At 54.7% G+C, this 24,290-nt stretch overlaps 14 protein-coding genes across 14 annotated transcripts; 8 read left to right on the top strand and 6 right to left on the bottom strand.

Moving 5' to 3' along the window:
- Positions 1–267: 267 nt before the first annotated feature.
- On the top strand, positions 268–2,143 carry V1518DRAFT_141568 (uncharacterized protein). Its single transcript, XM_066900749.1, has 2 exons — positions 268–778; positions 823–2,143. The coding sequence occupies exons 1-2, from the start codon at positions 536–538 to the stop codon at positions 1,954–1,956; spliced, it is 1,377 nt and encodes a 458-aa protein (XP_066757009.1). The 5' UTR covers positions 268–535; the 3' UTR covers positions 1,957–2,143.
- Positions 1,999–3,495, bottom strand: V1518DRAFT_429930 (xylose isomerase-like protein; the record flags this gene model as incomplete). The annotated part of the gene is made up of 6 exons (XM_066906156.1): positions 1,999–2,200; positions 2,249–2,337; positions 2,385–2,793; positions 2,860–3,114; positions 3,169–3,205; positions 3,267–3,495. 6 exons carry the CDS (start codon positions 3,493–3,495, stop codon positions 1,999–2,001), a joined length of 1,221 nt encoding a protein of 406 aa, XP_066757008.1.
- On the top strand, positions 3,403–4,547 carry V1518DRAFT_423585 (uncharacterized protein). Its single transcript, XM_066905726.1, has 2 exons — positions 3,403–4,020; positions 4,068–4,547. The coding sequence occupies exons 1-2, from the start codon at positions 3,541–3,543 to the stop codon at positions 4,425–4,427; spliced, it is 840 nt and encodes a 279-aa protein (XP_066757007.1). The 5' UTR covers positions 3,403–3,540; the 3' UTR covers positions 4,428–4,547.
- V1518DRAFT_423582 (Rec8 like protein-domain-containing protein) lies at positions 4,348–6,499 on the bottom strand. Its single transcript, XM_066905725.1, has 3 exons — positions 6,397–6,499; positions 6,108–6,338; positions 4,348–6,059 (listed from the first exon to the last, which is right to left on the bottom strand). Exons 1-3 carry the CDS (start codon positions 6,427–6,429, stop codon positions 4,563–4,565), a joined length of 1,761 nt encoding a protein of 586 aa, XP_066757006.1. The 5' UTR covers positions 6,430–6,499; the 3' UTR covers positions 4,348–4,562.
- A 158-nt stretch (positions 6,500–6,657) lies between these two features.
- Positions 6,658–7,603, bottom strand: V1518DRAFT_423580 (mitochondrial 54S ribosomal protein uL11m). The gene is made up of 4 exons (XM_066905724.1): positions 7,510–7,603; positions 7,237–7,451; positions 6,990–7,187; positions 6,658–6,940 (listed from the first exon to the last, which is right to left on the bottom strand). Exons 2-4 carry the CDS (start codon positions 7,399–7,401, stop codon positions 6,851–6,853), a joined length of 453 nt encoding a protein of 150 aa, XP_066757005.1. The 5' UTR covers positions 7,402–7,451; positions 7,510–7,603; the 3' UTR covers positions 6,658–6,850.
- Positions 7,536–8,679, top strand: V1518DRAFT_423577 (uracil-DNA glycosylase-like protein). The gene has a single exon (XM_066905723.1). The coding sequence runs from the start codon at positions 7,690–7,692 to the stop codon at positions 8,521–8,523; it is 834 nt and encodes a 277-aa protein (XP_066757004.1). The 5' UTR covers positions 7,536–7,689; the 3' UTR covers positions 8,524–8,679.
- A 430-nt stretch (positions 8,680–9,109) lies between these two features.
- On the top strand, positions 9,110–10,504 carry V1518DRAFT_364208 (JmjC domain, hydroxylase-domain-containing protein; the record flags this gene model as incomplete). Its single annotated transcript, XM_066901223.1, has 3 exons — positions 9,110–9,208; positions 9,257–9,658; positions 9,758–10,504. Coding segments are annotated over 3 exons (1,248 nt in total), but the record flags the coding sequence as incomplete, so codon positions are not given.
- A 784-nt stretch (positions 10,505–11,288) lies between these two features.
- Positions 11,289–13,247, top strand: V1518DRAFT_447252 (cytochrome P450; the record flags this gene model as incomplete). The annotated part of the gene is made up of 3 exons (XM_066906478.1): positions 11,289–11,625; positions 11,674–12,348; positions 12,394–13,247. 3 exons carry the CDS (start codon positions 11,289–11,291, stop codon positions 12,984–12,986), a joined length of 1,605 nt encoding a protein of 534 aa, XP_066757002.1. The 3' UTR covers positions 12,987–13,247.
- A 2,027-nt stretch (positions 13,248–15,274) lies between these two features.
- Positions 15,275–16,856, top strand: V1518DRAFT_423571 (TIP49 C-terminus-domain-containing protein). The gene is made up of 2 exons (XM_066905722.1): positions 15,275–15,313; positions 15,360–16,856. Exons 1-2 carry the CDS (start codon positions 15,311–15,313, stop codon positions 16,770–16,772), a joined length of 1,416 nt encoding a protein of 471 aa, XP_066757001.1. The 5' UTR covers positions 15,275–15,310; the 3' UTR covers positions 16,773–16,856.
- V1518DRAFT_423569 (Formate/nitrite transporter-domain-containing protein) lies at positions 16,782–18,418 on the bottom strand. The gene has a single exon (XM_066905721.1). It carries the CDS (start codon positions 18,156–18,158, stop codon positions 16,944–16,946), a length of 1,215 nt encoding a protein of 404 aa, XP_066757000.1. The 5' UTR covers positions 18,159–18,418; the 3' UTR covers positions 16,782–16,943.
- V1518DRAFT_423568 (uncharacterized protein) lies at positions 18,315–20,196 on the top strand. The gene is made up of 3 exons (XM_066905720.1): positions 18,315–18,531; positions 18,579–18,844; positions 18,893–20,196. The coding sequence occupies exons 1-3, from the start codon at positions 18,476–18,478 to the stop codon at positions 20,173–20,175; spliced, it is 1,605 nt and encodes a 534-aa protein (XP_066756999.1). The 5' UTR covers positions 18,315–18,475; the 3' UTR covers positions 20,176–20,196.
- V1518DRAFT_423566 (armadillo-type protein) lies at positions 20,152–21,247 on the bottom strand. The gene is made up of 2 exons (XM_066905719.1): positions 21,059–21,247; positions 20,152–21,008 (listed from the first exon to the last, which is right to left on the bottom strand). The coding sequence occupies exons 1-2, from the start codon at positions 21,204–21,206 to the stop codon at positions 20,224–20,226; spliced, it is 933 nt and encodes a 310-aa protein (XP_066756998.1). The 5' UTR covers positions 21,207–21,247; the 3' UTR covers positions 20,152–20,223.
- A 25-nt stretch (positions 21,248–21,272) lies between these two features.
- Positions 21,273–22,840, bottom strand: V1518DRAFT_423563 (CTLH/CRA C-terminal to lish motif domain-containing protein). Its single transcript, XM_066905718.1, has 4 exons — positions 22,485–22,840; positions 22,346–22,431; positions 21,995–22,190; positions 21,273–21,825 (listed from the first exon to the last, which is right to left on the bottom strand). Exons 1-4 carry the CDS (start codon positions 22,521–22,523, stop codon positions 21,418–21,420), a joined length of 729 nt encoding a protein of 242 aa, XP_066756997.1. The 5' UTR covers positions 22,524–22,840; the 3' UTR covers positions 21,273–21,417.
- Positions 22,607–23,823, top strand: V1518DRAFT_423559 (XPA protein C-terminus-domain-containing protein). Its single transcript, XM_066905717.1, has 3 exons — positions 22,607–22,683; positions 22,734–22,968; positions 23,032–23,823. Exons 1-3 carry the CDS (start codon positions 22,657–22,659, stop codon positions 23,691–23,693), a joined length of 924 nt encoding a protein of 307 aa, XP_066756996.1. The 5' UTR covers positions 22,607–22,656; the 3' UTR covers positions 23,694–23,823.
- Positions 23,824–24,290: the final 467 nt, after the last annotated feature.

Here is a 24,290-nt window from a genome sequence, read left to right as displayed (position 1 = left end):
ACAAAGTGAACGCACCGTAACAATGAATCTAGATGACGGATGTGGTGCCACAAGGGCAGAGACTCGTCTTCGGATTTTCGGTCAGTGATGCAAGCACTGAGTCAGCAGGATGACATATCGAAGTTGTGGATCTGTACAAGTTGCTGACGATAGCAATGGACATTCAATAATGCAGGCATATATCATTGCGGCAAGAGTCGAAGCCCATAGCAGCGCATAGTTATCCTGCACAGCCGAGCACTTCTAACCGAGATATGGTACCTCATAATTACAGAACTCAACCTCGCGTCGTCGACACGATGCGATCCGATAACGGACTAAAAAACCACATTCCGTATTTCAAGAATGTCTCCGGTGCTTATTAAGAGCAGAAACCAGCTTTATGAATTGTGACGGCGGTTCAGAACACAGAAGATGCGGTGGAAGGAGCCGCGGCATCGCATAGCCCGAACCCTATGTCCCGCTACTCCTTGAATCCTTCCCGATCACTGAACATCACTACCATCCCTATCACACACTCCACACCCCATCCACAATGGCCTCGTCCTCCGTCAAATACTCCTACTCCCTCTGGTCGCCGTCCGATACCGTCAAGGATGTCGCAGAAAGCCTTGGCATTGTGAACCTACAAGATGAAGTCTCCAAGACTCTGGCCATGGATGTCGAGTACCGCATCAACGAGGTACTCGAGGAGGCGTGCAAGTTCATGAAGCACTCGAAGCGGACTACGTTGACTACGAATGATATCAGCATGGCGCTGCGGGTATTGAATGTCGAGGTATGTCTCCCGCGGAATTGTGCTCGATTTGTGCTAATGAACAGCCGCTGTACGGATACGACTCCTCGCGCCCCGTCAAGTTCAGGGAAGCAGTTCTCGGTCCCGGACAAACACTCTACTACATCGACGACGACGAAGTCGATTTTGAAAAGATCATTAACATGCAACTCCCCAAAGTGCCCCGCGAGGTTTCGTTCACCGCACACTGGCTCGCTGTTGACGGCGTGCAACCCGCGATCCCACAGAACCCCGCGCAAGCAGGCTCCGCGCCCGCGGCGGCGCTGCAGCATCAAGGCGTTGCCACCGGCGCAGACGTGGAGGTGAAAGCTCCCGTGCGACACGCGCTGTCAAAGGAGTTACAACTATATTTTGAACGCGTTGTCGACGAGCTTACCGATGAATCGTCGCCACCGGTAATCAAGAACGCGGTTTTGCATAGTATCGGCAACGACCCCGGCCTTCACCAGCTCGTGCCATACTTCATCCAATTTGTTGCAGAAAAAATCCGTACACATCTTAAAGATCCCGCGACGCTGTACCTCATGCTGCAGGTAATCCACAATCTCCTCTCGAATCCCACAATCTTCATCGAACCATACATCCACTCCATCATGCCTCCCATTCTCACTCTCCTCGTCGGCAAGCGCATCGGCCAAACACAGTCCGCGACGGATATGCACTATAAAGTGCGCGACTTTGCTGCGTCGCTGCTGCAGCAGGTATGCACAAAATATGCGGACACATACCATACTCTGAAACCGCGGGTTACGCGCACGTTGCTGAAAGCTTTTATGGATCCTTCAAAATCGTCTACCATCGGGACGCAATACGGGGCGCTCAGTGGATTGCGGGCGATCGGTCCGGAAGTCATCCGCGTACTCGTGCTCGGAAATCTCAAGGACTGGGCTGCGGTGGTAATCAGCAGGAACGCTGCGATTTCCACCGAGGATAGACAACGTCTCGGCGGCGTGCTTCTAGAGTGTCTTCGCTTGCTGGTCGACCCTGAACTCGCGAAACTAGAGAGCTTAGACGAAGCGGGTAAACTCAAGTTTGAGCAATTCGTCGGCGGCGAAGTGACGCGGCTCGTCAGTAGCGTGCCCGATTCTGAAAATATCATGAAAGCTGTGCTAGAAAGCCAAAAAATGGCCGGTGCGCCAGGCGATTGGACTATCCACTAGAATTTATCTCTCTAAGCGCCATGTACAATACATTCTTTATCACTAATCATCGTCGCTCTCAGACTCGTCTCCTTTCTTGCGCTTGAAACTCAACTTCGCTTGTTTCTTTCCGTCTTTTTGTGTTTTGGCGTCGAATTTTCCCTGGTACACTTTCCGCTCGGCTTCGCCTTGTTTGCTGAGTTCGTCACGCTTGGCGATGAATTCGGGGTCGTCTTTGGATTTGCCGATGAGCCATTCGAGAAGTCTATTCGTTAGCAATGTGCTTGAAACGAGATGATGTTAGGAGACGCACTTGATCTCAGTGCCCCATGTGCTCACGGAGTCACCTTTGGGTGTCTCCAGAATCATTGGAAGCCCTTGCACATGTTCCGTATTTACGAGCTGATGCATGTTAGCCGCGACCAAAATATACCCCCTCGAGGACTCACAATCCGGAACGTTTCCAGCCCCAAAAACCCAAGCCCAATATTCTGATGTAAATCCTTATTACTCGCAAACGGCGCTTTCGAATCATTCAAATGCAACGCGCTTAAGTACCTCAGCCCAACAATCTCATCAAACTTCTTCCACACCTCCGCAAACGAATCTTCCGTGCGGATATCGTACCCCGCAGAGAAAGAGTGGCACGTGTCGATACACACACCGACGCGGGATTTGTCAGTGATGAGCGCGATCACATCCCGCAGGTCTTCGAAGGTCGAGCCGATGAGGTTGCCATGGCCGGCCATGTTCTCAAGGACGATTTTGATGAAGGAGGTTTCAGCAATGGCGCGGTTGAGATTGGCTGCAAGTTTTGCAATTGCTGACTTTCTATCGTATTTCAGCGCCGAACCGGGGCTATTCACCATCAGCAACCACATTCACATTCCCCGCATTGTCTGTCAGCAAAGGGTGCGGACGTACTGTAGATTATACAACCCGACATCCAACTGCTCACACCGCTTAAGCTCGTCAATAAATCCGGCATATGCTTGCTCATTCTTTTCCTCGTCGAGATTCGCGAGGTTGATCAAATACGATCCGTGTGGTAACGCTTGCGTGCGCAGATCATATGCGTGCGTCTGCGCCAGCTCGGCAAAGCGTGTGACGTCTTCCGGCTTGTAAGGCGGCGAGGTCCACCGGCGTTGCGGTTTTGCGAAGAACGCAAACGCGTTGGCGCTATACCATACACATTAGTGGGCTGCTGATGATCGTGCGAAGAGAGGTGCGTACCCGATTGCGTTCGCATTGGTGATCGCATTGTATATGCCTGTTCATCTTAGCCCTGTCCTCCTTGGCCCATTCTCCTCTTCGCCATGTTGTATACACACCCTCAGCGCTACTAATGTGCGCGCCAATCCGCAATTTCAGTCCCGTAGTCCGCGGAAACATTTCTCCTAGTTTGGCTTCCTCTTCTTCCTTTATCACTTTCTTCGCTCTTGCCGCGGACGTTGTCGCTGCTTTGGCGCCGGCTTTGGTGGACGGAGCAGCAGATCCGCGCGCTTTCTTCGACCGCGTGGGTTTGCGCTCGTGTTCGTGTTCTGAGTCGGAGTCGGACATGGATCTGTGTGGGTGTGAGTGGTGGGCGGGGAAGTGGAGACAGAGATGGTGGACCGACGCGTCGATACGCGTGAACTTCACGCCCGCCGCATCGCAGACTGCCTCTTCCCCCGCATCTCACACTCCAAACACAATTACATAATGACAGACCCCAAAGACATCGAAATCGACGACCTCATAGCCAATCTCGGTCGCGACCCCACCGCCACCCGACGCGCGCGAAACCCGCACGTCGCTGACGACCACACGCTCTCCAAGGAACACGACCTGCGGCATCTCATCGCCGTATGGACCGCCGAGCGTACGTGTCCCGACATCCTCCCGTACGAGAACGAACTGATGGATAAGATACTGCAACGGATACGCGACCAGGTTTCCACGATGGAGATTGAATCCAGTGAAGCGCCGCCTGCGGGGGATGAGGGTGCCGGACAGGCGAGGAAACTAAGGTTGTTATTGATTGAGAGTGAACTTGAACGGATCAAGTTCCTCGCTCGTGGATATCTACGTGCGAGATTACACAAGGTACCTTCACTTCCATACCGTCTTCGCCCGCATGCTAACAAAGCAAGATCGACAAATACGCAACATACATCCTGCAATCCCCAGACGAGCACCTCTCGCACCTCTGCGCCTCCGAAATACGATATACGACTCGCCGCACACAACAACTCAAAGAACACTACGACGTATCCTTTCTCTCCACGCTTCCCTCAAAACTGCGCCGCCTTGACGACGACGCCGGCGGGTTACGCATGGTGGACGAGCCGTCCCTCGACGACGTCGTCTTCGTGCGGGTCATGCAGGATCTTCACGGAGTTGTTACCATCTCAGAGGACGAGGAGATTGAGCTTAAAAAGGGGAATATATATGCATTGCCTTATTATCTCATACGGCAACATTTGGCACTAGACAAGGCGCAACTCGTGTAAATAATAATGTACAAATTATGTCGCAACAAAACACAACTCCGAACCGGAAGCTATCAGGTACGTATACAGGACGATAAAAATACAGATAAGAAAGCAAACTCTAGCAGGCGCATACATATCGCAGGCGCGTAAATATCAGGCAGATGCAGGCACCTGCGACGGCTCTGGTGCGGAACTGGTCCAGTCCTCGGTGAACAGGCGCTCCTTCGCGCGGATGTCGATAAGCCCGTACGGATTCGCCTGCTGGATCTGCAGCACATCCTTAGTTGCAAGCACCAGCGTCTCAAAGAAAAACTCAACCGCCTGCTTGCGTGTGGAGTTGGCAGTCAAAGTCTGGAAATCGACCTTATCCGTCTCGGACAGCTCCTGCTGCAGCACGCTCACGATTTTCCTTGTCGACTGGAGAATCTCGCCAGCGTTCTGTGTGGACGAGATATTCGCATCCGCGGATTCTTGGTTTTCTTCGGGTGTGAAATCACCAGTCTCCTTTACAGCAACACCGTCTTCAAAGTCGACATCTAGATTCAACTCCTCGATATCCATACCTGCAGGCATGTAATCCGCCGCAACCGGCTCCATGCGCTCGTCAAAATCAATGATCTCATTATCCTCATACGGCTCGTACGGCTGTACCTCCTCCTGTCCTTCCAGGCCCAAGTTGACCCGCTTCGGCGACTCACGTAGCTCGATCTCTACCTCCGCCGTCTTGCGCTTTCGGAAACTCGAATCCGCGACGTATGTTGGCTTCAGCGCAGACGCGAGGCTGCTGTGGATGTTTGCCGACTTACCGAGGATGTCGATGATCCCCGCGCTCTCGTACATGCTCAAAAGGGTGACTTCCTCGCGCTCGTATGGAAGAGTAGCGTACACCCTGAGAATACCGGTGCGATTTTCCTGCATATCCTTAATGAACGCGCTCTTGAGTTCCGTCACGTCGTCGATCTTCAGTTTCCGGATTGGCGCAGCGCGCTTGCGCGGGGCTGTTTTGTCGGTGGCTGTGGCGGCAGGGACGAGGGGTGGGGAGAACGGTGCATCGTCGTGCACGATGCTGGGAATGTCGAGCTCCATCATCTCGCCGTCCTCGAAATGCAGCGACTTGTCAGCCTCTGCGACTTGCCCGTCCTCGCCGGAAGGTGGGTGGAGGGATGTATCAACCAGATCCGCACCAAAGTCATCCATGGCGTCAACATTCACTGCATCTCTGCCGATTTCGATACTCTGCTCGGGGTAATAATCGTTAGGCACGTCGGCGTCGGCATTGTAACGGTCATCATGCGGATCAAACTCGTCGTCAGCATTTTCCGCCCGCGGCTCCTCAGGCACGATGTCGATGTACTCGCCAGTATCGAGCACGAGATCATCATCCCCCATAAACGCAAGTTCGTCCACGCCCACTTCGCCGCGTCCGAGCTCGATCGAGTCCTGCAGCTCGGGTAAGGTGATATCCTTGAGATTGGAGGTGTGCGCGCCGCGACCGGTGGTGGTGATGAGCTCGTCGATGCCAAGGTCGAGGGGGACATCTGCGTCGTTGAAGAAGAGGTCGAGTTCGGTGATGGTGTTGGGCAGCGTGAGAACCTGCGGGTTCGCGGCGGTCGCGCTAGAGACGAGGTCTACGTTTCCGCGAGAAAAGGTCTATACTATAATTAACCATGTCCACGCCGTCAGCCCAAAAAAACATACCATGCGTAGCTTCATGAGCGCTTCATTGCAGTCGTCCAGCAGATACTTCGCCTTGCGACTGTAGATCCTGACGACACCGAGCAACAGCTGACCCGACAGTCGAAGCGCCATGGGCGCGACATCTGCGCCGACTATAGCGCCGACGGATTTCTCAATGCTGGTTTGCAGGAACTGTGCTTTTGAGAGCTTGCGCTCGAGGTTTGCTGCGAGCCACACGCGAGCGAGCGGGCCCTGGACATGTTAGCAGTGCCCGACCCGGAGTGTGAACGGGGTGCCAGAGAGATAGTACCTTCTTGGAAAGCAGCGCCTCTGAGTAGAACATCGCGATGCGTGCTCCGGCCGAGTGCGGTGAGCTGTGGAGGGACAGACGCGAGGAGGTTCGTGGGAAAGAGCGCGGAGTTGCAGATGTAAACAAGGTGGCTGGGAATGCTCCTCGCGCGTCAAACCGACGCGCTTTCGCGATTACGCAGTAAGTATCACTTCGTTGCGCATTTACGCCACCCTAACCCGATTCTCCTCATGCTTTCTCAGGAAGTAGTCTACAAATGTCCAGTGTGCAAGTGATGCGAGATCTATTACTGTGATAGTAGCCGCCAGCGCCGTGTATATCTGGCCGCGAGGCAGTGCCGCGACACCGATCTAGTCAGTGGAGTGTATATAGTGTACATGCGATGCCTCTTGTGTTACATGGTGAATATAAAGATAGGGGACCAGAGCGCGGTGCTCGCTCTGGCGTGCGAAGACTAAGGGAGCACTTGAACGCCGACCGTCTTTGCGGTCGCGGCGACCGATTTGGCAATCAGCTCCAGGCTGAGATCCGCCATGCGGGGGTCCTGCTTGTGTTAAACATGAACGAGCACGTCACAGCACAGTGGTAAATACCTTCTTCTTGATCTTTGCGATTTCGTACACGTGCTTCAGTGAGATCTTTCCCACTGGCGGGTCGTTCGCGCCGTGCCGGCCGGCACCCTTGGCCGCGCCGGCGGCCTTAAGTATCAGGTAGGAAGTAGGCGGGGACTTTGTCTCGAAGGTGAACGTTCTGTCTGGTCGGATTGTGATCACGCAGGGAACGGGGATGCCCTGGTTTGTTAGCAGTTCACAGCATCCCGAAACCAGTGACACGGCTTACCGGCGTGAGATGGGCCGTCCTGGCGTTGAACTCCTTGCAAAAGTCCATGGCCTTGACGCCCTTGGAGCCCAGCGCGGGGCCCACAGGCGGCGAAGGCGTGGCCTTACCGGCATCGACGATGAGTTTGACCATGATGTTTGCCGCGGCAGCGCCTTTGGAGGCCATTGCGCGGTGATGCTGGGATGCGGGCGGGGTACGGAGGAGGTGAGGTGAGGCTGCAGGATGGGTAGTTAGTAGACGCGACGCTGCCAACGCAGACCGGCGCTCGCTTACAGAAACGTAGTGACTAATGCAGTTGAAGAACCACAAACACGACCTTTGACCGAGACGGGGCAATGGCAATTGGCCTGCGGATGGGTGTTGGTGGAGGAGCCAGTGGGGAGCAAAAAATGCAGCACGAAACCCGCGAACTGAGCGTACATCCGGCGGCTCTTCACCACTATTTGCATCGCCATGTCCAAACAGCTCTCCTTTAACGGGCTGCTCGACAAATATGTGCATTCTGACCTAGGGGATGCTGATATTGTACAGACATCGACCAGTTCACCGGTGAAGACCGCTCGAACGGGCGCTGACGCGTCTGCTGGCTCGCCATCATCGACCCCCAACTCGACCCCACAAGCGTCCCCCGCTACGACGCCGACGAAGAAGAAGCGAAAGCGCACACGCGGCTACGCCCCTCCGGCACGATACGCACACCTCTCTGGCGTCGCCGACACCTTGTTACCCAATCTCATCTGTGTCTTCGTCGGACTCAACCCAGGCATCATGACGTCCCAGACTGGCTGTGTGTTTGCCAACCCCACGAATCTGTTTTTGCCGCTCTTGTTCGAGTCCGGGTGCGTGCCGCGAAAGTTGTCGTATTTGGATTCAAAGGCACTGCCGCGGAAATACAGACTTGGCGTGACGAATCTTGTGGCACGGCCGACGGCGGAACAGAGCGAGCTGTCCCGGCAGGAGATGATTGCCGGAGTGCCGGAGCTCGAAGCAAAGCTGTGTGAATACGCACCACAGCTCGTGTGCATCGTCGGTAAGGGCATCTGGGAGTCTATATACCGGCACAAAACAGGTCGACCACTCAAGGCCGACGCCTTTGCGTTCGGTTGGCAAGACCAAACTGCATGCCGCTTCCCGGAGGTGGAGACTGGTAGTGCGATTGTGCCGACACGTGTGTTTGTGGTGCCGTCGACATCGGGGCGGGTCGCAGCGTATTCAAGGGCGATGAAGGCAGAGCTGTGGGGGGTCTTGGGACGGGAAGTGCAGCTGATCCGCGCGGCGGAGGCGTGATTTCCAGACGTAGATAAGACTGGGCTCAACAGAGCACTTCGATCATCTACAGACAGTGGTGCATGACCACCTGAAGGCGTCGTAGTCGTCGTGACGAAGTGGTTGAGTGTGGATGCAATCCGGGGTCGTTATCAGATCATCGTCCCAACGCGTTCCAGATCTATGCCATCTTCACTCAGCAGCAACGACCGCCACCACCACGCGGCCCACTGAGCCATACCACTTTCCTCTTCCATTCAATCTCCCCGCTGGGGTCTCAGCCACTCCCTCATTATCATCTTATCCACCCCCAAAGCTCATGGGTAGCCACGTCAAACTCACACACCCGCCCTTCGCGATCACGCCATCAGTACTCGCGGCTCCCGCGATGGAGGACAGCACACCCGCGGTATCCGCGTCCGCGGTCTCGGGGCTCCTGTCGCCGCCGGCACAGGCAGCTGGGTTTTACGAGACGGCGGCAAGTACGTGGATAGCTCCTGCTGCAGTGTACTCCGATGCGCCGGCGCATTCAGGAGGCGTAGCGATGCTAGAGGCGACTGTCAACGCGACCGAAGTCACTTCCGAGGCAGCGGCAGAGGTCGTGCTGGAGGAAGACGTGGAGTACAGCGATTCAGATTCGGCCGAGGAAGCCGAGCCGATAGAACCGGATCACTACTACGACGACACCGTGCCGGTGTTCAAGCCAGTGAGTCTCCTGCTGGCTGTCAGGCGAGCGCACGCACTAACCTTCTAGACCATGGAGCAATTCGCGTCCTTTCCGACGTTCATCAAGCGGATCGACAAATACGGTATGAAAGCCGGCATCGTGAAAGTAATACCGCCCGCGGAATGGACGCGCGAACTTCCCGATATCTCAACGCAACTTAGGGGTGTGCGCATCAAGAACCCGATTGTTCAGCACATCAGCGGCAGCGGAGGCAAATATTTCCAGACGAATATTGAAAAGGCCCGCACGTACACGATACCGCAATGGCGCAAGTTGACGGAGGAGTCGAGTCACCAGCCCCCCGCGCGGCGGGGTCAGCGGCGGATGAATGCGGACGACACCAGCTGGCGGAAGAAGGCGAAGCTGGCGGAAGAAGCGCGGCAACGGACAAAGTCGGACACAGCGGCGCCGGACTGGGACACGGCGAGTGTCGCGAGCATGGATACGGTGACATCCGGCTCGTCAGAGCGGAAGAAACACAAGCACAAACGCAAGCACGGCGAGCTGACGGCGCTGGAAGCCGCCGAGTTCGAGGGATTTGACTATCGTTTCGACTCGTCCGAGTACACAGCGGAGCGGTGTGCGGAGTTGGAGCGTGTGTACTGGCGCACACTGACATACAATAGCCCATTATACGGCGCGGATATGTTAGGGAGTTTGTTCACAGACGAGACGAAGTTGTGGAACGTGGCGCGGTTGGATAATATTTTGAACGATATTGGAAAGGATGTCCCTGGCGTGAATATGGCGTACTTGTACTTTGGCATGTGGAAGTCGACTTTCTCGTGGCACGTTGAGGATATGGATCTGTACTCGATTAACTACATCCACTTCGGCGCGCCAAAGCAGTGGTATTCCGTCGCGCAGGACGACGAGCAGAAGTTTTTCGACCTGATGCGCTCGCTATGGCCGGACGACTACAAACAGTGCAAAGAGTTCCTACGCCACAAGACCTTCTTGCTCTCCCCGACATTCCTTGCGAACCACGGCATCGCGGTGAACAAGCTCGTGCATTACCAGGGCGAGTTCGTCATCACCTTCCCGCATGGTTACCACTCGGGGTATAACCTGGGATACAACTGTGCGGAGAGCGTGAACTTTGCGTCGGAAAAGTGGTTAAGGATCGGCGCACAGGCAGGGAAGTGCATGTGTGTTGCAGATGCGGTTGATATCGATGTCGAGGACTTGGCGTATCGGGTGCGGCTGCGGAAGCAGCAGGCGCGGATGAGTAAGAAGGACGAGCATAAAGAGGAAGAGACGGATACGACTGCCGCGGTGAGCGTGCCTGCGGTGCAGTACATGGCGATGCCGTATGCGATGGCAGAGAACAGGCCGGCGTACGCGGTCCACGCGGAGCAACAGTTTTACCATGCGCCATCTACGAACTACATGGAGCTCGCGCAGTACCAGCACATGCCGGTCTACCCCCTTCAGAGTACGTACATGGTGCAGAACGCCTACGTGCTGCCAACGCAGAGCACGCTGCCGCCAGCGCAGGCCGCGCGGCCGGGGACGAAGATCCCGATCGCGGCATTGCTGGAGAGTGGTAATGCTGGTGAGTACATGCCGGGCGGGCCGTACGGGCAGTCTTAGGATGTAATACAAGACATGATACTGGACAAGGGGTTGAGAGACGAGAGTTCGCATGAATGCGCGCTGGTGAAGCGTGTTCGCAATTTCGTGAACCTTAACGCGCACCAGAGCGCTCGGGCCATGCAACAGCGCGGCAGGAACCCGCTTCGTCACCAACGACGATCGCTATTCGGTAGTTGGGTAAGTAAAGAGGGATTAGACGTGCTGTAGATCTGAGAAGAGAAAGTAGCGGAGACGGTAGTTCGCGGACTCGGAGGGGTGAATATGGGAAGGAAGCGCTTCTTGGAGACAGAGAGCTCCGCAAAATGACGTAAGATCAGCTTTTAATCTGCGATTCCTCTTCGCTTTCTCCAGAAGTTTAACCCTGTGCGTGTTCCTGTATGGCGTGCGCTTATAGGCCAGTCTGCTCTTTGGTTGGGCTTATATAGCGTACTACCACTGCCTTCTTCTCGTCTTCACCACTACCATGGGTCTCTCCAGCATCCTCACCCTCGCCGCAGCCGGCTCCCTCGTCCTCTACAGCCGCCTCCGCGCGCCGATATCCGCAGTCGTCTTCTATCCCCTTCTCATTCTCATCGCACTCTGCAAGCCGCTCTACTACTACCAGATCTACCCTTTCTACATATCCCCGCTTCGCAGGCTACCCGCGCCAAAGCAGAAGCCGTACCTCTTCTATGGCCACTTTCCCTACAACACAGCCAAGGCGGATGGCTCCCAGATGGTCGAGTGGGCGCGCGAGAACAAGGGAAGTGATCTCATGATCAAGTTTGCTATTGCCAACAGCGAGCGCCTGGTTCCGGTACGTACGTGTGCGATTGTGTGTATACGCTGACTGACGATATAGATCTCAGCGCGCGCAATGCATGAAGTTCTCCAGTCCAAGTGTTACACTTATGTGAAGCCACCTTTCATTTCTGTCATGCTCAAAGCTGTGGCCGGCGATGGTCTGCTCTTAGCCGAGGGCGACTTGCACAAGCACCAGCGCAAACTGCTCATGCCTGCGTTCTCCTTCCACCACATCAACACCCTCGTCCCCGTGATTACTGACGAGGCGCGCAGACTCGTCGACGTGTACAGACAGCGCATCGCGCTTGCGAGCGACGGCAAGTCGGATAGCGGGACGATCGACGTGAACGAATCGCTAAGTAGCATCACACTCGATGTGATTTACCGCGCTGGTCTTGGGCTGAGTTTCAACGCGCTCGAGGATCCGCATAACGAGCTGTCCACCGCGTATAGGACCGTCTTTGCTGCGACTGGAGTGGCAGATCAATTTATGATGCTCTGCCAGACCATGATCCCTGGGTTCAAGTACATTCCCATCCCGAGCAACATCAAGCTGCAGCAGGCGCGCCAAGTGATCTGGAAGTTTGCAAACGACGCGATTGAGGCCAAGCTCCGCAAGTTCCAGAACAGGGATATGAGCGAGAAACTCAACGATAGCGAAATCGATATCCTCAACATCATGATCGAAGAAGGTAACGGCGAGTGGACGGTTGAGACCATGGCCGACCAGCTCGCGACCTGTGAGTGCCCTCAGCTTGTGTGTGCGACCTAGCTAACAAGTGCAGTCCTTTTGGCCGGTCACGAAACCAGTGCGGCGGCAACAACGATCGCACTCTACTACCTCTGCAAGCATGAAGACATCCAAGCGCGCCTGCGCAACGAGATACGCACACACTTCCCCGACGGCCTGGCCTCCATCCGCACGGCAGCTGACGTCGAGTCTCTCAAGTATCTCAACAATGTGGTCCGCGAGGTGCTCCGCATCATCCCCCCGGTTATCGTCTCCCTGCGCATGGCGACCGAGGATACCGTGCTCGTCGGTCAGCCCGTGCCGAAGGGTACCATCCTGCTCTTGTCCCCGACGGTGATGAACCGCAGCACAGATCTTTGGGGCGCAGACGCCGACGAGTTTAACCCGGACAGGTGGGATGGTCATCAGGCCACGAATAACATGGCGTTCATGACGTTCTTCCAAGGACCGAGGTCGTGCATTGGACGCCGTTTCGCGGAGTTTGAGATTAAGGCGCTGTTGCTCGCGATTATCGGCTCATTTAGAGTCGGCATGGAGGAGGGACAGACGGTCGAGTGGAAGACGAAGGTGACGTATAGACCGGTAGGCGGTCTGCCGTTGCGGCTTACGAGTTTGACGGACTGGTGAGCAGGATTCAGCTGTAGATACTGCGTGGATACACGCAGCAAGTCACAGAAATATTGTTTTGACTTGATACTCCACTTTGCTACTACTGGAATACACGTTGTGTTGAGGCACGCAATCAAGTAGGTGAACTTCGCTGAACTCCCCGGCATCGCGAGGAGGCTCCATCTTACCACCTGTCACCACGTTCCGCTTCACGATATCAGAGACACTATATTCTCCCCGCGTCCTTGACTTCGACGCCTATTTAATACAGAGGCGCGGTCGTTCGAGCTATTATCTAATCTCTCCTGCACTTCCGCTCTCCCGCTCGTTGAGGCAGCTACGTTACTTCACTAGCTGCCCCTACACTGACGCTGCTTTGGCGCATACGCAATGGCGCAATTACCGCGCGAGTGCTCCGACAAGGCAAGGGCGGCAGACGGCAACACGAGTTATAATGGAGAGGAAGGCGTGCAGGTTGTTTACCAGGTTGCGGCGGCGTCATTCTGCGTCGAGATTGTAGATACCGAGACTATTGACACTGAGATACCTGCTTTCGACGACGTGGACGCGAGCTTTTGAATCTCGTTTTTGCTATTCCGTCGCGTGTGATGCTGCAATCAGCATAACGACACTCTGTTGATTGTATCCTTACAGATGCTCGGTCTCGTTGCACGCACGTTGCCAGCGGCACCGCTACCATGTTGGTTCAATATACACGACCGCTCGTCAATCTCTCGCTGTGTAACATTGCAGCGCAGCGTACTTCAACTTCGCGCTGTTTATCCGGAGTTTGTAGTGACATAAAATCAATGCTGTTGATACTGCCCCTGCTTGTCAAGTTACTGAAGAAGAGGTGCTCGGCGCAAGAACTGGAAGGCTCCAGCGACTCTGGCTTGAGAGAAGAGTGCTGCACACGCTCATGCGAATTCGGAACAGTTTGTGAAGAAAGATCTTTCCATTCTGAACGGCGCGCGATGACCGAGCCTGTCTATACAGCGATGGCGGAAAGTCCTTTGTGCGTGAGCAGCCATGACGCTCAGCTGCCATAAGAAATCGTTGAAGCATACTACAAACCAGGAAGAATCTATGTCAGATGCACTTCGTCTTTTGAATGCAGCTGTTTGGATATCTGTTATTGATGCTTTTTGTGTGCTTGTTCTGGCAACTTCGACATGTGTGGATTTGACAGCAAGGATGCTACTGCTGTACTCAGCATACTTGTAGTGACGGACTTGGTGCAGCGTTCCTCTTATTCAATATCTGAGCTTTGTGGAAGCCAGGGTAGACTGGTCTGTTGATGCAATATAGCTAAACTGGTGAATGCCGTTGATGGCTATGGTAGGGTTAATCGCGGTATTGGGTGTTGAAGTCGCCAATGGTCTATGCTTCATAGCAATGAATGCACAAAAGTGATTCGTGCGCTGAATTTTACTAGATACAGTTGCATGATAAAGACTGCCCTGGAAGTTCATGATAACAAGAAGATGATGCAAGGGCCAAACAGATGACTATGAGTCGTGTCGAGCAGTTGAGGCATGCAAAAGAGCTGGCAGCTATCCATGTGACACACAGCTTGACCTCTTCTGACAGTGCCCTCCTTATGGACAACAAGAATACGTTTGCCCTAGCTGCTTTGATGCTAACACACGGACATCGTACCAGAGGATTCTATAACGACTTGGACATTGAGGATGTGATGGCAACTTTCATGCTGTTGGCAAGTCGCTCACTTCTCAGGGTGTTCAAGACTAGGTCAAAACGTCTGACGCCTCGCTTGAGTATGCTCGCTATGTCCACAGCTAATGGAGTTGGTTCTAAAACCAAGGTAAGTGGTAATGGTAGCTTGGCAATGTCGACGAAGACGACTTCCGCTTGTACTGCCCATACAACTCGCCATTCTAAACTGGTGTCTGGGCTCATGGACTCAGGTGCTTCCACCCATATGTGTAATAATCCAACCTGGTAATATGGATAGAGGCCCTTGGCCTTGTCGACAAGCTAAGTATGTGCCCCTGAGGGGACACGACCTACCAAGAGCCCAGTGTGAGCAGCAGATCTTGATGTATGAAAGCCCGAAAATAGATAGTGACTGAGCAGCACAGCTTGTCCATCAAGAGCTCCAATAACAGTCGGACACATGTGCAGCATTCAAACCGAACTAACCATTGTCAGTCAAGCATTAAATGATCACTGGAGTAGCACTCAGATGGTGTAGAGGTGAACTTGTGATGCTAGGGAAGTTGCGGTCCAGCCCCAACCCTATTTACCCGTCTAACCGCCATCGCGACTTTAACAAAACTCAGGCACCTCGAGTCCTTCCCTCCCCCTCATCCACTGCCAAAATGGTAAGATCTTTTGAGTACCTGTACTAGGCGCACGCTAACGAACTAGTCTATTGCCACGATCTCACAAGCCAAAGAGCTCCGCGGCCTCGGTCTGGTCGCATCGCACTCTCACATCACAGGTCTTGGCCTGGAGAGCGAAACCTCTCTCGAACCCCGTCGTTCGTCGCAGGGCATGGTCGGCCAGTTAAAAGCCCGCAAGGCGGCTGGTGTGATTTTGCAGATGATCAAAGAGGGCCGGATTGCAGGGCGAGCTGTGTTGATCGCAGGTCCGCCTTCCACTGGCAAGACCGCGATCGCGATGGGAATCGCGCAGAGTTTAGGCGAGGACGTGCCTTTCACCATGGTTGCTGCGAGCGAGATTTTCAGTCTCGAGATGAGCAAGACCGAGGCTTTGACACAGGCGTTCCGGAAGTCGATTGGCGTGCGGATTAAAGAAGAGACGGAGATCATCGAGGGCGAGGTTGTCGAGATACAAATTGATCGGTCTATCACTGGTGGCAATAAGCAGGGAAAGCTGACGATCAAGACGACGGATATGGAGACAGTGTATGATCTCGGAACCAAGATGATTGAGAGTTTGAGTAAGGAGAAGGTTTTGGCGGGGGACGTGATTATGATTGATAAGGCGTCCGGTACAGTGACGAAACTGGGAAGATCCTACGCGCGCGCTAGGGACTATGATGCGATGGGCGCGGATACAAAGTTCGTGCAGTGCCCTGAAGGCGAGATCCAGAAGCGTAAGGAGGAAGTACACACTGTCTCTCTGCACGAGATTGACGTGATCAACTCGCGCACACAGGGCTTTTTGGCGCTGTTCTCCGGCGACACAGGTGAAATCCGCAGCGAGGTCCGAGATCAGATTCGCGCGAAGGTGGGCGAGTGGAAGGAGGAAGGCAAGGCGGAGATATGTCCGGGCGTGTTGTTCATCGACGAGGTGCACATGCTCGACATAGAGTGCTTTTCGTACATTAACCGCGCACTAGAGGACGAACTTGCGCCAGTTGTCATCATGGCGACGAACCGCGGCATCTCGCGCACGCGGGGTACGAATTACAAGTCTCCTCATGGTCTCCCTGCGGATCTTCTTGACAGAGTAATCATCATCTCCACGGCACCATACTCGCCGGACGAGATCCAAGATATTCTCAGTATTCGCGCCGCGGAGGAGGAAGTCGAGCTATCGCCCGACGCGCTCGCAATCCTTGGAAAGATCGGTGTTGAAACGTCGCTCCGCTACGCTGCGAACTTGATCGCGGTCTCGCACCTCGTCGCGCACAGACGCAAGGCCGCGGTGGTCAGTGTCGACGACGTGAAGCGCAGTTACAGTTTGTTCCTGGACAAAGAGCGCAGCGTGGAATATCTTTCGCAGTACGCGAGCCGGTACGTTAGCGACGCCGGGGTTGTTGAGTTGGGTGGCAGCGCCGCGGCGCCGACCGCAGAAGCCATGGATTTGTCGTAGGGAGCGGTCTACTACATCTAATTACTTCTATTAGATCTACTTGTATGAACAAACAAAATTGTAAAATAAAACATTAACCAGCAACACCACATAAGATCATCGGCCACCATGCATTAAACCAAAAGAAAATAACACCGAGAATGGAAAAAGAAGAGTTGTGGGGAGATGAGATTAGTCGATTTTTTCGGCAATAGCGGAGGAGGCGGACGCGGCGGAGGAGGTGGAGGAAGAGGCGGACGCGGATGAGGAGGAGGAGTCCGGAGTGGTTGCAGCAGTAGGAGCGGCGTCAGCGACGACCTCGTCGAGGGGCTGGGTGGTCACCGGTGCGAGGGAGTGGCGGGTGGCGCGTTCGCGGAGGGATAGAGTGAGTGATTGTATGGGGTTTAGACTGAGTCTGTCTCTACCGGCAGCGGTGCTTGGCCGGCGGACGTGGTTTATCGACTGAACTGGTTCGAGGGCGGAGGCGGCGGACTCGATTTGCGTGATGGGGTCGGAGGATGTGTGCGTTTGACCAGTGCGCCGCTTTTCCAGAACGGGGAGAATAGGTCCACGGCCCTCACGGATGTCGAGGTCCTCGACACCATCGTTCTTGGGGTAAACGAAGATGAACCAGTACACGAGCGCGACGAAGACGCCGCCACCGACGATGTTACCGAGCGTAGAGAGAATGAGGGACTTCCAAATGAACAACCCCACCGAGACGGGCGCGCCGTTGATCATGCCAATTGGCACGAGAAACATGTTTGCGACGGAGTTCTCAAAGCCGACAGCGACGAAGACAAAGATGGGGATCCAGATGGAGACGACGCGGGAGATGACGGTGCGAGACATGAAGGCACAGAAGACACCTATGCAGATGAGCCAGTTGCAGCCGATAGCGCGAACAAAGATGGTGATGCCCGTGACCTCGAGGACTTTATCGTTGGCGAAGGTGATGGTACCCTTCTTGTACGGCTCGTCAGAAAGTATATGTCCGAAGTGGGCAATGATGAGGTAGAAGAGCGACCCTGCGAGGTTTGCAAAGAAGGAGACGAAAAAAACGTATATGGCGCGCCAAAATGGTATTTTCCGCTGGAGCAGCGCAATGCTGAGGAAGAGCACGTTGCCAGTGGACAGTTCGCCGCCAGTGAGTGTCGACATGGCAAGGCCGACCGGGAAGACGAGGCCGCCGAGGAGCATGACGATACCCGGGTTCGTCTCGTTGAGGCCATCGCAGCCGCCCTTGACAATAAGCGTAATCATACCACCGACGGAGGTGAGTGCGCCGCCGAGAAAGTTGCGGACGAGCATGTACTCGAGTGGCTGATAGGCCTTGGAGATGCCTGCCCGGAGGAGCATGAAGGCCGCCTCGTCCACGTCGAAATGGTCGCTGGCGGTGCTGGCCATGATGAGGGGTATAAGAGGATATGTCTATGGCTATGGTAGTGATACAGGCAGTGGCCGTGGCGGCATGGCTTGGGGGTGGCGGGGTGGTGGTGCTGAGGCGGATTGGCGAAGTTAGGACGGGCGGAGGCGGAGAAGCGGGAGCGGCGGCACTGATATCGAGCACAGGCCCAGCACCACGACGAGAGCTGAGCAGCACGACGAAGAACAAGAGCAGACCGAGCCGAATAGTAACCGTCGACAGGAAAGGATAAGAGTGAAGAAGAGGTCTACAGTAGTGAATCTCGCGAAGCAGTCCTCGAAGTGCTTAGTCACTGTTCATGGAAGAGCTCTACTTCCGCATCGCCGACGGCGCACCACCAACAGCCCACGACGCGTACGTTCTTCTAATTCTGTCTGTCGCATTTATCTGACATCGTGCAGAGCAACGCTACGCAATGCACTTGGCCGCGCGCCGGACGAAGTTCTCAACGCAGGGCAACTCGCCTACACTACATCTCCGCCAGCTTTGAGCGAGCTTGAAGGCGTATCCGCGCGGGCGCGGTTCGTGGTTACGTTGTATTCAGCGCTGGAGGATGCAGGAGTGGACGATAGCAATAAGCATGCATGGACGGAGTATGCGACCACGGTGACACGCAATATCTGTGAATGTCTGCGACCGTTCGCTTTTAAATGGCACGCTGAGGACGGTATGAATCTGATTCCCTTCCTGTCACCATCCTGCTAATTATCTACAGCGACTGTGGACGCACGATGTACGACATTCCACGCAACGGTGACAGATCTACTTACTGCGCTCGCATTCACGCTCGCCTACACCCCCGTTGATGCGCTCGTCATTGAAGCACTCGCCACATATTCATACCCCGCCAACGACCCATGGTGCACGCCAGAAGCATCCGCCCTCGCCCTCGCGCTAATCGACAAGTACACGCCAAACCTCGACATGCCTGCGATATCCTGCATCATCTTGACGCACACATTACGCCCGCTATTTCAATCCACGCGGCACAAATTCGTGTCCGACACCGGCCGTGTCTCCAAGGATCGGGTGCATGAATTGCGACAGATATCCTACAATGACAGCGAAAGCTGGTCTTCTCGCCGTCCCGAGGCCGCATCGATACTACACTTCATTCTAGCTAATGCGACTACCGCGGACACGACATTTACAACTTCAGCATGGTCTCTTCTGGTACCGTCCACGCTTGCAGTCCTTGACGACCCTCTTCCCGCCCATAAAACGCGTGGCTGTGAATTGCTGCGAATTATTTTCACGACGACATCACCCGACTTCGTTATGGTCACGGGGCTTGCTCCGGTGTTTTGGGATACCCTAATGACCTGTCTCGCATATTTACCGCTCGGCTCGTCGTCAATATCAGTCCCTGAGTCAGTTGCGCTGATTGATGCCGCGTTAGGTGATTTAGTACTTCTCGCGACCATCCGTGCGCGGGGCGATGGCGCCAAGTCAGCCACCTTCGCGGGCACAACGCGCAAGGAGGACGACGCGTTGCTACGGAAGTATCTTGGCCTCATCGTTATCGACGGAATATACCGCGCCCTTTCCTTCCGCGTTGATGAAGTCGCGCTCCAACAGCTCTTCATCACACACCTGGCCCGCCTCGCGACCGCGCTCGGCATCGCCTTCGCAAGTTACCTCGAGCGTGGGGTCGGCATCCTCGTCGACGTGCTATCCGAGCCGTTCGCAACGCTCTGTCCGCCACTGGTATACGCCGCGCTGGATGCGTTGGGCACGTTTGAGCGCGCGGTGGCTAAAAGGATTGTGTATTATAGGTTTGCGGTGTTGAAGGGGTTATTGTTTTGTTGGCGGCAGGCGGTTAAGGGTGATGGTGAAGACATTGCCGCGGTAAAGCGGCGGTTACAAGAGAGCGCTGAGGAGTTGAAGGCGGTTGTGGTTTCCGAGATCAGCCCTGGTGAGTGGGATACCTGCGTCGCCGCTGTGTGCAAACTGGATAGCTCGTATAGCGGTCTCTTTAAGAACAAAACTTTTGTATAACTAAACTAAACTCCACACTTGTATAAACTCCCCGCCTGTCCTCTCCCCTCACGCGCTCGCGACGCCAGCGACATACTCCATCTCTTCCGACCGTTCATACTCATACATATCCAACGCAACCACCGCAGACTCCCTCACCACGCGCTCTTTGTCCTCCAAGAAAGCCCTGAGTACTGGCAACACCTCGTCGGTCGCAATACTCCCCAACGCCTCAGCCGCCTCGTGGCGGACCATACCTTCCTCGTCACTGTTTTGCAGAACGCGCACAAGCGCAGCGACGGAAAGCGGATCGCAGAGTTGACCGAATACGTATGCGATTTCGTGCCTGAATAAGGCGGACGGGTCGGCGAAGCCGGAGGCGAGCGCATCGACGGCGTCGGGAGTGCCAAGGTCGCGAAGGCGGAACATGACGCGGTACCGCTCAAACAGCGGTATCGCCTGGTCCGTCAGCGCGGCGCGCAAACGCGCGACCTCCACGCCGGCGTCTTGTTCGAGCGGTAACGGTGGCGCGGGATCGATACTCGAAAATTGGCTTTCGCCCAACTTCTCCTTTACCGCGCGCTCAGAATGCTCCCACCGTATCCGCTCAATCGCAAGCTCGCAAGTCTGCCGAATCACCTCAAGAGGGTCATTCGCAAGATACTCCTTCAGCAGCGGAAGACTATCCACGTCGCCTATCGCGCCAAGCGCCTCCGCGGCCTCGTGCCGCACCATGGGGTCTTCGTCCGTGTTCTTCAGAACACGCTGTAACGCGGGGACCGCGTGCATGCGCTTGGTTTGGCCAAGGCAGTATGCAAGTTCGTGCTTTAGTAGCGCAGAGTCATCGCCGAATGCTGCACTTGTTAGTATCATAGTAGAAGTGGTGTGCGCCGGGGGTACGCACCCTCATCGATGATGTCAATGGCGCGATCATCGCCGTCCTTGCCGAGGCACTTGAGACTGAAAAGCGCGCGGAAGCGGTGCGCGAGGGGAGTGTTGCCGTCCTCATTGATTAGGATCGCGCGCAGCGAGGCAAGAGAGGCGTCCGCCATGGTACTTGCGTGGCGTGGTTTGGGGCGTGAGTAGAGAAGGGAGATTTTTTATCAGATGTTGGGAGGTCTCGGCTGGTCGCCTGGTTTCACGACGAACTTCACTATTCATAAAGATCCATTACAACCTACACAAAAACAGAGCGCCGCAATAACATGCACCTTCCCCTTCCGTCCTTATACCTCCCTTCGAAGCCCATCCCACATCATGCGCCTATGCAATCCGGCGCAGATCCAGCGCCGGAAAGTCCACTTTGTCCTGCCGTAGAGAGTTCTCCGCCCACCCCCATAGCCTTACTAACCCTCGCAACTTCGCTTCCCGCATCACGCCCTGCGCCTCTAGAATCGCCTCATTCACGTCCGCAGCCACACGGCGGTGGAGCGCAGGGTCCAGTAACTCTGCCAGTTGCGGGACAAGTTGGTCGACAGGGAAGCAGAGCAATGCCATCGTGCGTTCCAAATCAGCGAGGAAATCAGGATTACGCGCAGCGCGGCTTGCGAGATGTGTTGTGGCGAAGGACAACGCGGGTTGGATGTCGCCTGAGCTTGTCGACTTGCGGATCAGCTCAATGAGCTGTAGCCGTAGCAGCGAAAAGTGCAGCACCGGATTCGTATCAAGCAGCTACGTGTGTTAGCACAATTCGCAGACTATAGAGGTAGACGACCGATATGCAGCTCATTTTGAAGACTGAAGGAGTTTGTTTCTCATCACAGACGCGTCTATGCGTGGTGCATGATAACTGTATAATCATATGCCGCAGGCCGTCCACCAAATAAAGAAAAGAACATACCTCCGGGTCCAGATCATTGATCCTCTCGATTGCGTCCTGAATATCTCCAGCGTGAATCGCCGCCCGGATCTTCATGCGATCCTCAATCGAGTCCAGCGCGACGTTAGCCGTGATATTCGCCTCCTGCGCGAACTTTGTCGCCGCAGATTGGTATCCCTCAATGATTAAATAATTCATCACTAGCGCGTTCAGGTTCCTGCTTGTGTTATTAGCATTCCGTTCACAGAGAAACACGCAAACGACGCATGTCAGTGGTCAAGATTATTTAGATTTTCTCCATGCAATTGTCAGAGAGATTCCCAACTTGATATAATCATCATGTACACGTTCGTTGCAACAAAAAGCACTTACGACTTTGATACCCGCACACTGTCGAGTTTGTCGTTCCATTGCTGGGGCGTATAGTCTCGCTTTCCCCCCGACGCCATCGCGGCTGTCTGTGGATTCGATTAGCAATCTTATTTACTACCGTGACGAATTGACAACTGACCTTGATGGCTTCGAGTGATGCGCGTGCGGTAGTGCTCATGGCATTTGCGTAGTGGGGAAGAACAGGATGAAGACGAAGAGACGACGACGAAGAAAAGCGTTTTCTCTGGGAGTTACCCGGCTGTTACATCATACCCCGCGACCGCTAGTTCGCTCTTCTTCAACCCGCGAGTATGAACCCGGACCAACTCGCACGGATAGTACGTTGACCACGCGTGTACGTATGTGAGAAAATGTTAACAGTGTGTAGGAAGACAATCGTGCCAAGGCACGCGAACGGCTCGCGGCGCGCGCGAGCGAGAAGGCGCGCGAGGCTGCAAGGCAGGCCGCCGAGCAGGCAGCGGCCGCAAGCGCAGGTGTCAGCGTTGCTGGTGGACAAAAACCCACGCTGAACAGCGTGCGCGATGCGTCTGCCGCTACGGGGACGAAGCGACCATACGACGATATACGGCCGGCCAAGAAGTTCACGAACTACATCGAATATGGTGAGTTCACGCCGATAGTGCCGCAGCTAGTGGCGAGGAAAGTGCGATGACTAACTGCTATAGATCTGGCGAAGATAAGGGATACCAAAGGTGGATACATGGCTGAGGAAAACGCACCAGAGGGAATGAGTCTTGAAGAGTGGCAAAAGAAGAACAAACCTGTCTTTGAGCAACCGCGCGCGCTGAATCCGGAGGACAACCCGACCTGCTTCGAGTGTGGGACGTTTGATCTCGACTACGAGCTTTTCAAGACGTTTGGCTGTCGTGTGTGCAAAGCATGTCGCAACGAGAAGCCGGAGAAATATTCGTTGCTCACAAAGACCGAGTGTCGAGAGGATTATCTCTTGACGGACCCGGAGCTGCGGGACGTGGAGCTGCTACCGCACATGGAGCGGCCGAATCCACATAAAATGACGTACAATAATATGATGCTTTACCTACGCTATCAAGTCGAAGAATTCGCGATGAAGAAGTGGGGCGGCGAGGAGGGTCTCGACAAGGAATATGAGCGGCGTATGATCCTAAAAAAGGAAAAGAAAGACAAAAAGTTTGCAGAGAAGTTGAAGCAAATGCGCAAACGTACGCGGACAGAGACGTGGAATAAGAAAATGAACGAGACCGAGCATCGACATGTATGGGGCGCGCAGTTGCAGAGTGCTGATAGCGATGTCGTCGTGCGGATGTGTGAGGAGTGCGGGATGGAGACGGAGGAGCTGTTGTTTTAATCGGCGCTGGCGTGACGGTCTTTTGGTTGGAGGTGACTATTTACTGTAATATAATGCATTGTTACGCGTCTGTCGACGCGTCGTGAACGGTCTACAAATGCGCTCGATTAAAAGCCCCAGTTGTCGTCACCCTCGACGCCATATAACCAAGAGCAGAACCAGTACTACACCAATCGGATCCACGACCGGTACCCCGTATCCGGCGACGACGTTTCTTGTCGTATCCCGCCTCGCTCCTCTTCTATGCGCCACGGCATTGCTCTATCTGCTCCGCTGTTCCACGCTAGCGCGGTCTCGTCCAGTTATATCACCCATTCTACACAGACCACTTCCACCAGCTAAAATCAGCAGTATACGAAACGTGTCATTACATCGTCAAGACACAGTTTCAGTAAACCAGTCGCCCATGTGCTCGCAGTGGTGGTATAGGCTGTTTGTCACGCATGGCCAACTCTGTTTCTTGCAGTCGCAGTCGACCAAACAAGTAAGAGACTCCTGCAATGAAGAGAGAGCTACTACCTCGCGACCTTCTAGGGGCCATCCTGGTATTGTTACTCCAGTTCTCACGGGTCACCTAACTTATCGTATGCAGGCTCG

The sequence above is a fragment of the Limtongia smithiae genome (genome assembly GCF_038497785.1).
Source record: "Limtongia smithiae strain NRRL Y-17922 unplaced genomic scaffold V1518scaffold_18, whole genome shotgun sequence".
NCBI classification, from domain to species: domain Eukaryota; kingdom Fungi; phylum Ascomycota; class Lipomycetes; order Lipomycetales; family Lipomycetaceae; genus Limtongia; species Limtongia smithiae.
Note: the sequence above shows the minus strand (reverse complement) of the source record. Positions and strands in the feature narration are given on the sequence as shown.

Coding starts and splice junctions, on each gene's coding strand:
- V1518DRAFT_141568 (XM_066900749.1), top strand. CDS start 536: ATGGCCTCGTCCTCCGTCAAATACTCCTACTCCCTCTGGTCGCCGTCC. Junction 779..822: donor TGCGGGTATTGAATGTCGAG/GTATGTCTCCCG, acceptor GCTAATGAACAG/CCGCTGTACGGATACGACTC.
- V1518DRAFT_423585 (XM_066905726.1), top strand. CDS start 3,541: ATGGTGGACCGACGCGTCGATACGCGTGAACTTCACGCCCGCCGCATC. Junction 4,021..4,067: donor TACGTGCGAGATTACACAAG/GTACCTTCACTT, acceptor TAACAAAGCAAG/ATCGACAAATACGCAACATA.
- V1518DRAFT_423582 (XM_066905725.1), bottom strand. CDS start 6,429: ATGTTCTACTCAGAGGCGCTGCTTTCCAAGAAG. Junction 6,339..6,396: donor AGGCGCTGCTTTCCAAGAAG/GTACTATCTCTC, acceptor TAACATGTCCAG/GGCCCGCTCGCTCGCGTGTG. Junction 6,060..6,107: donor CGCTCATGAAGCTACGCATG/GTATGTTTTTTT, acceptor ATTATAGTATAG/ACCTTTTCTCGCGGAAACGT.
- V1518DRAFT_423580 (XM_066905724.1), bottom strand. CDS start 7,401: ATGGCCTCCAAAGGCGCTGCCGCGGCAAACATCATGGTCAAACTCATC. Junction 7,188..7,236: donor GGACGGCCCATCTCACGCCG/GTAAGCCGTGTC, acceptor CTAACAAACCAG/GGCATCCCCGTTCCCTGCGT. Junction 6,941..6,989: donor TCGCAAAGATCAAGAAGAAG/GTATTTACCACT, acceptor TAACACAAGCAG/GACCCCCGCATGGCGGATCT.
- V1518DRAFT_423577 (XM_066905723.1), top strand. CDS start 7,690: ATGTCCAAACAGCTCTCCTTTAACGGGCTGCTCGACAAATATGTGCAT.
- V1518DRAFT_423569 (XM_066905721.1), bottom strand. CDS start 18,158: ATGGCCAGCACCGCCAGCGACCATTTCGACGTGGACGAGGCGGCCTTC.
- V1518DRAFT_423568 (XM_066905720.1), top strand. CDS start 18,476: ATGGAAGAGCTCTACTTCCGCATCGCCGACGGCGCACCACCAACAGCC. Junction 18,532..18,578: donor CCACCAACAGCCCACGACGC/GTACGTTCTTCT, acceptor GACATCGTGCAG/AGCAACGCTACGCAATGCAC. Junction 18,845..18,892: donor TAAATGGCACGCTGAGGACG/GTATGAATCTGA, acceptor AATTATCTACAG/CGACTGTGGACGCACGATGT.
- V1518DRAFT_423566 (XM_066905719.1), bottom strand. CDS start 21,206: ATGGCGGACGCCTCTCTTGCCTCGCTGCGCGCGATCCTAATCAATGAG. Junction 21,009..21,058: donor CATTGACATCATCGATGAGG/GTGCGTACCCCC, acceptor TAACAAGTGCAG/CATTCGGCGATGACTCTGCG.
- V1518DRAFT_423563 (XM_066905718.1), bottom strand. CDS start 22,523: ATGAGCACTACCGCACGCGCATCACTCGAAGCCATCAAG. Junction 22,191..22,345: donor AGTGTGCGGGTATCAAAGTC/GTAAGTGCTTTT, acceptor TAACACAAGCAG/GAACCTGAACGCGCTAGTGA. Junction 21,826..21,994: donor TCAATGATCTGGACCCGGAG/GTATGTTCTTTT, acceptor TAACACACGTAG/CTGCTTGATACGAATCCGGT.
- V1518DRAFT_423559 (XM_066905717.1), top strand. CDS start 22,657: ATGAACCCGGACCAACTCGCACGGATA. Junction 22,684..22,733: donor CGGACCAACTCGCACGGATA/GTACGTTGACCA, acceptor AACAGTGTGTAG/GAAGACAATCGTGCCAAGGC. Junction 22,969..23,031: donor CACGAACTACATCGAATATG/GTGAGTTCACGC, acceptor TAACTGCTATAG/ATCTGGCGAAGATAAGGGAT.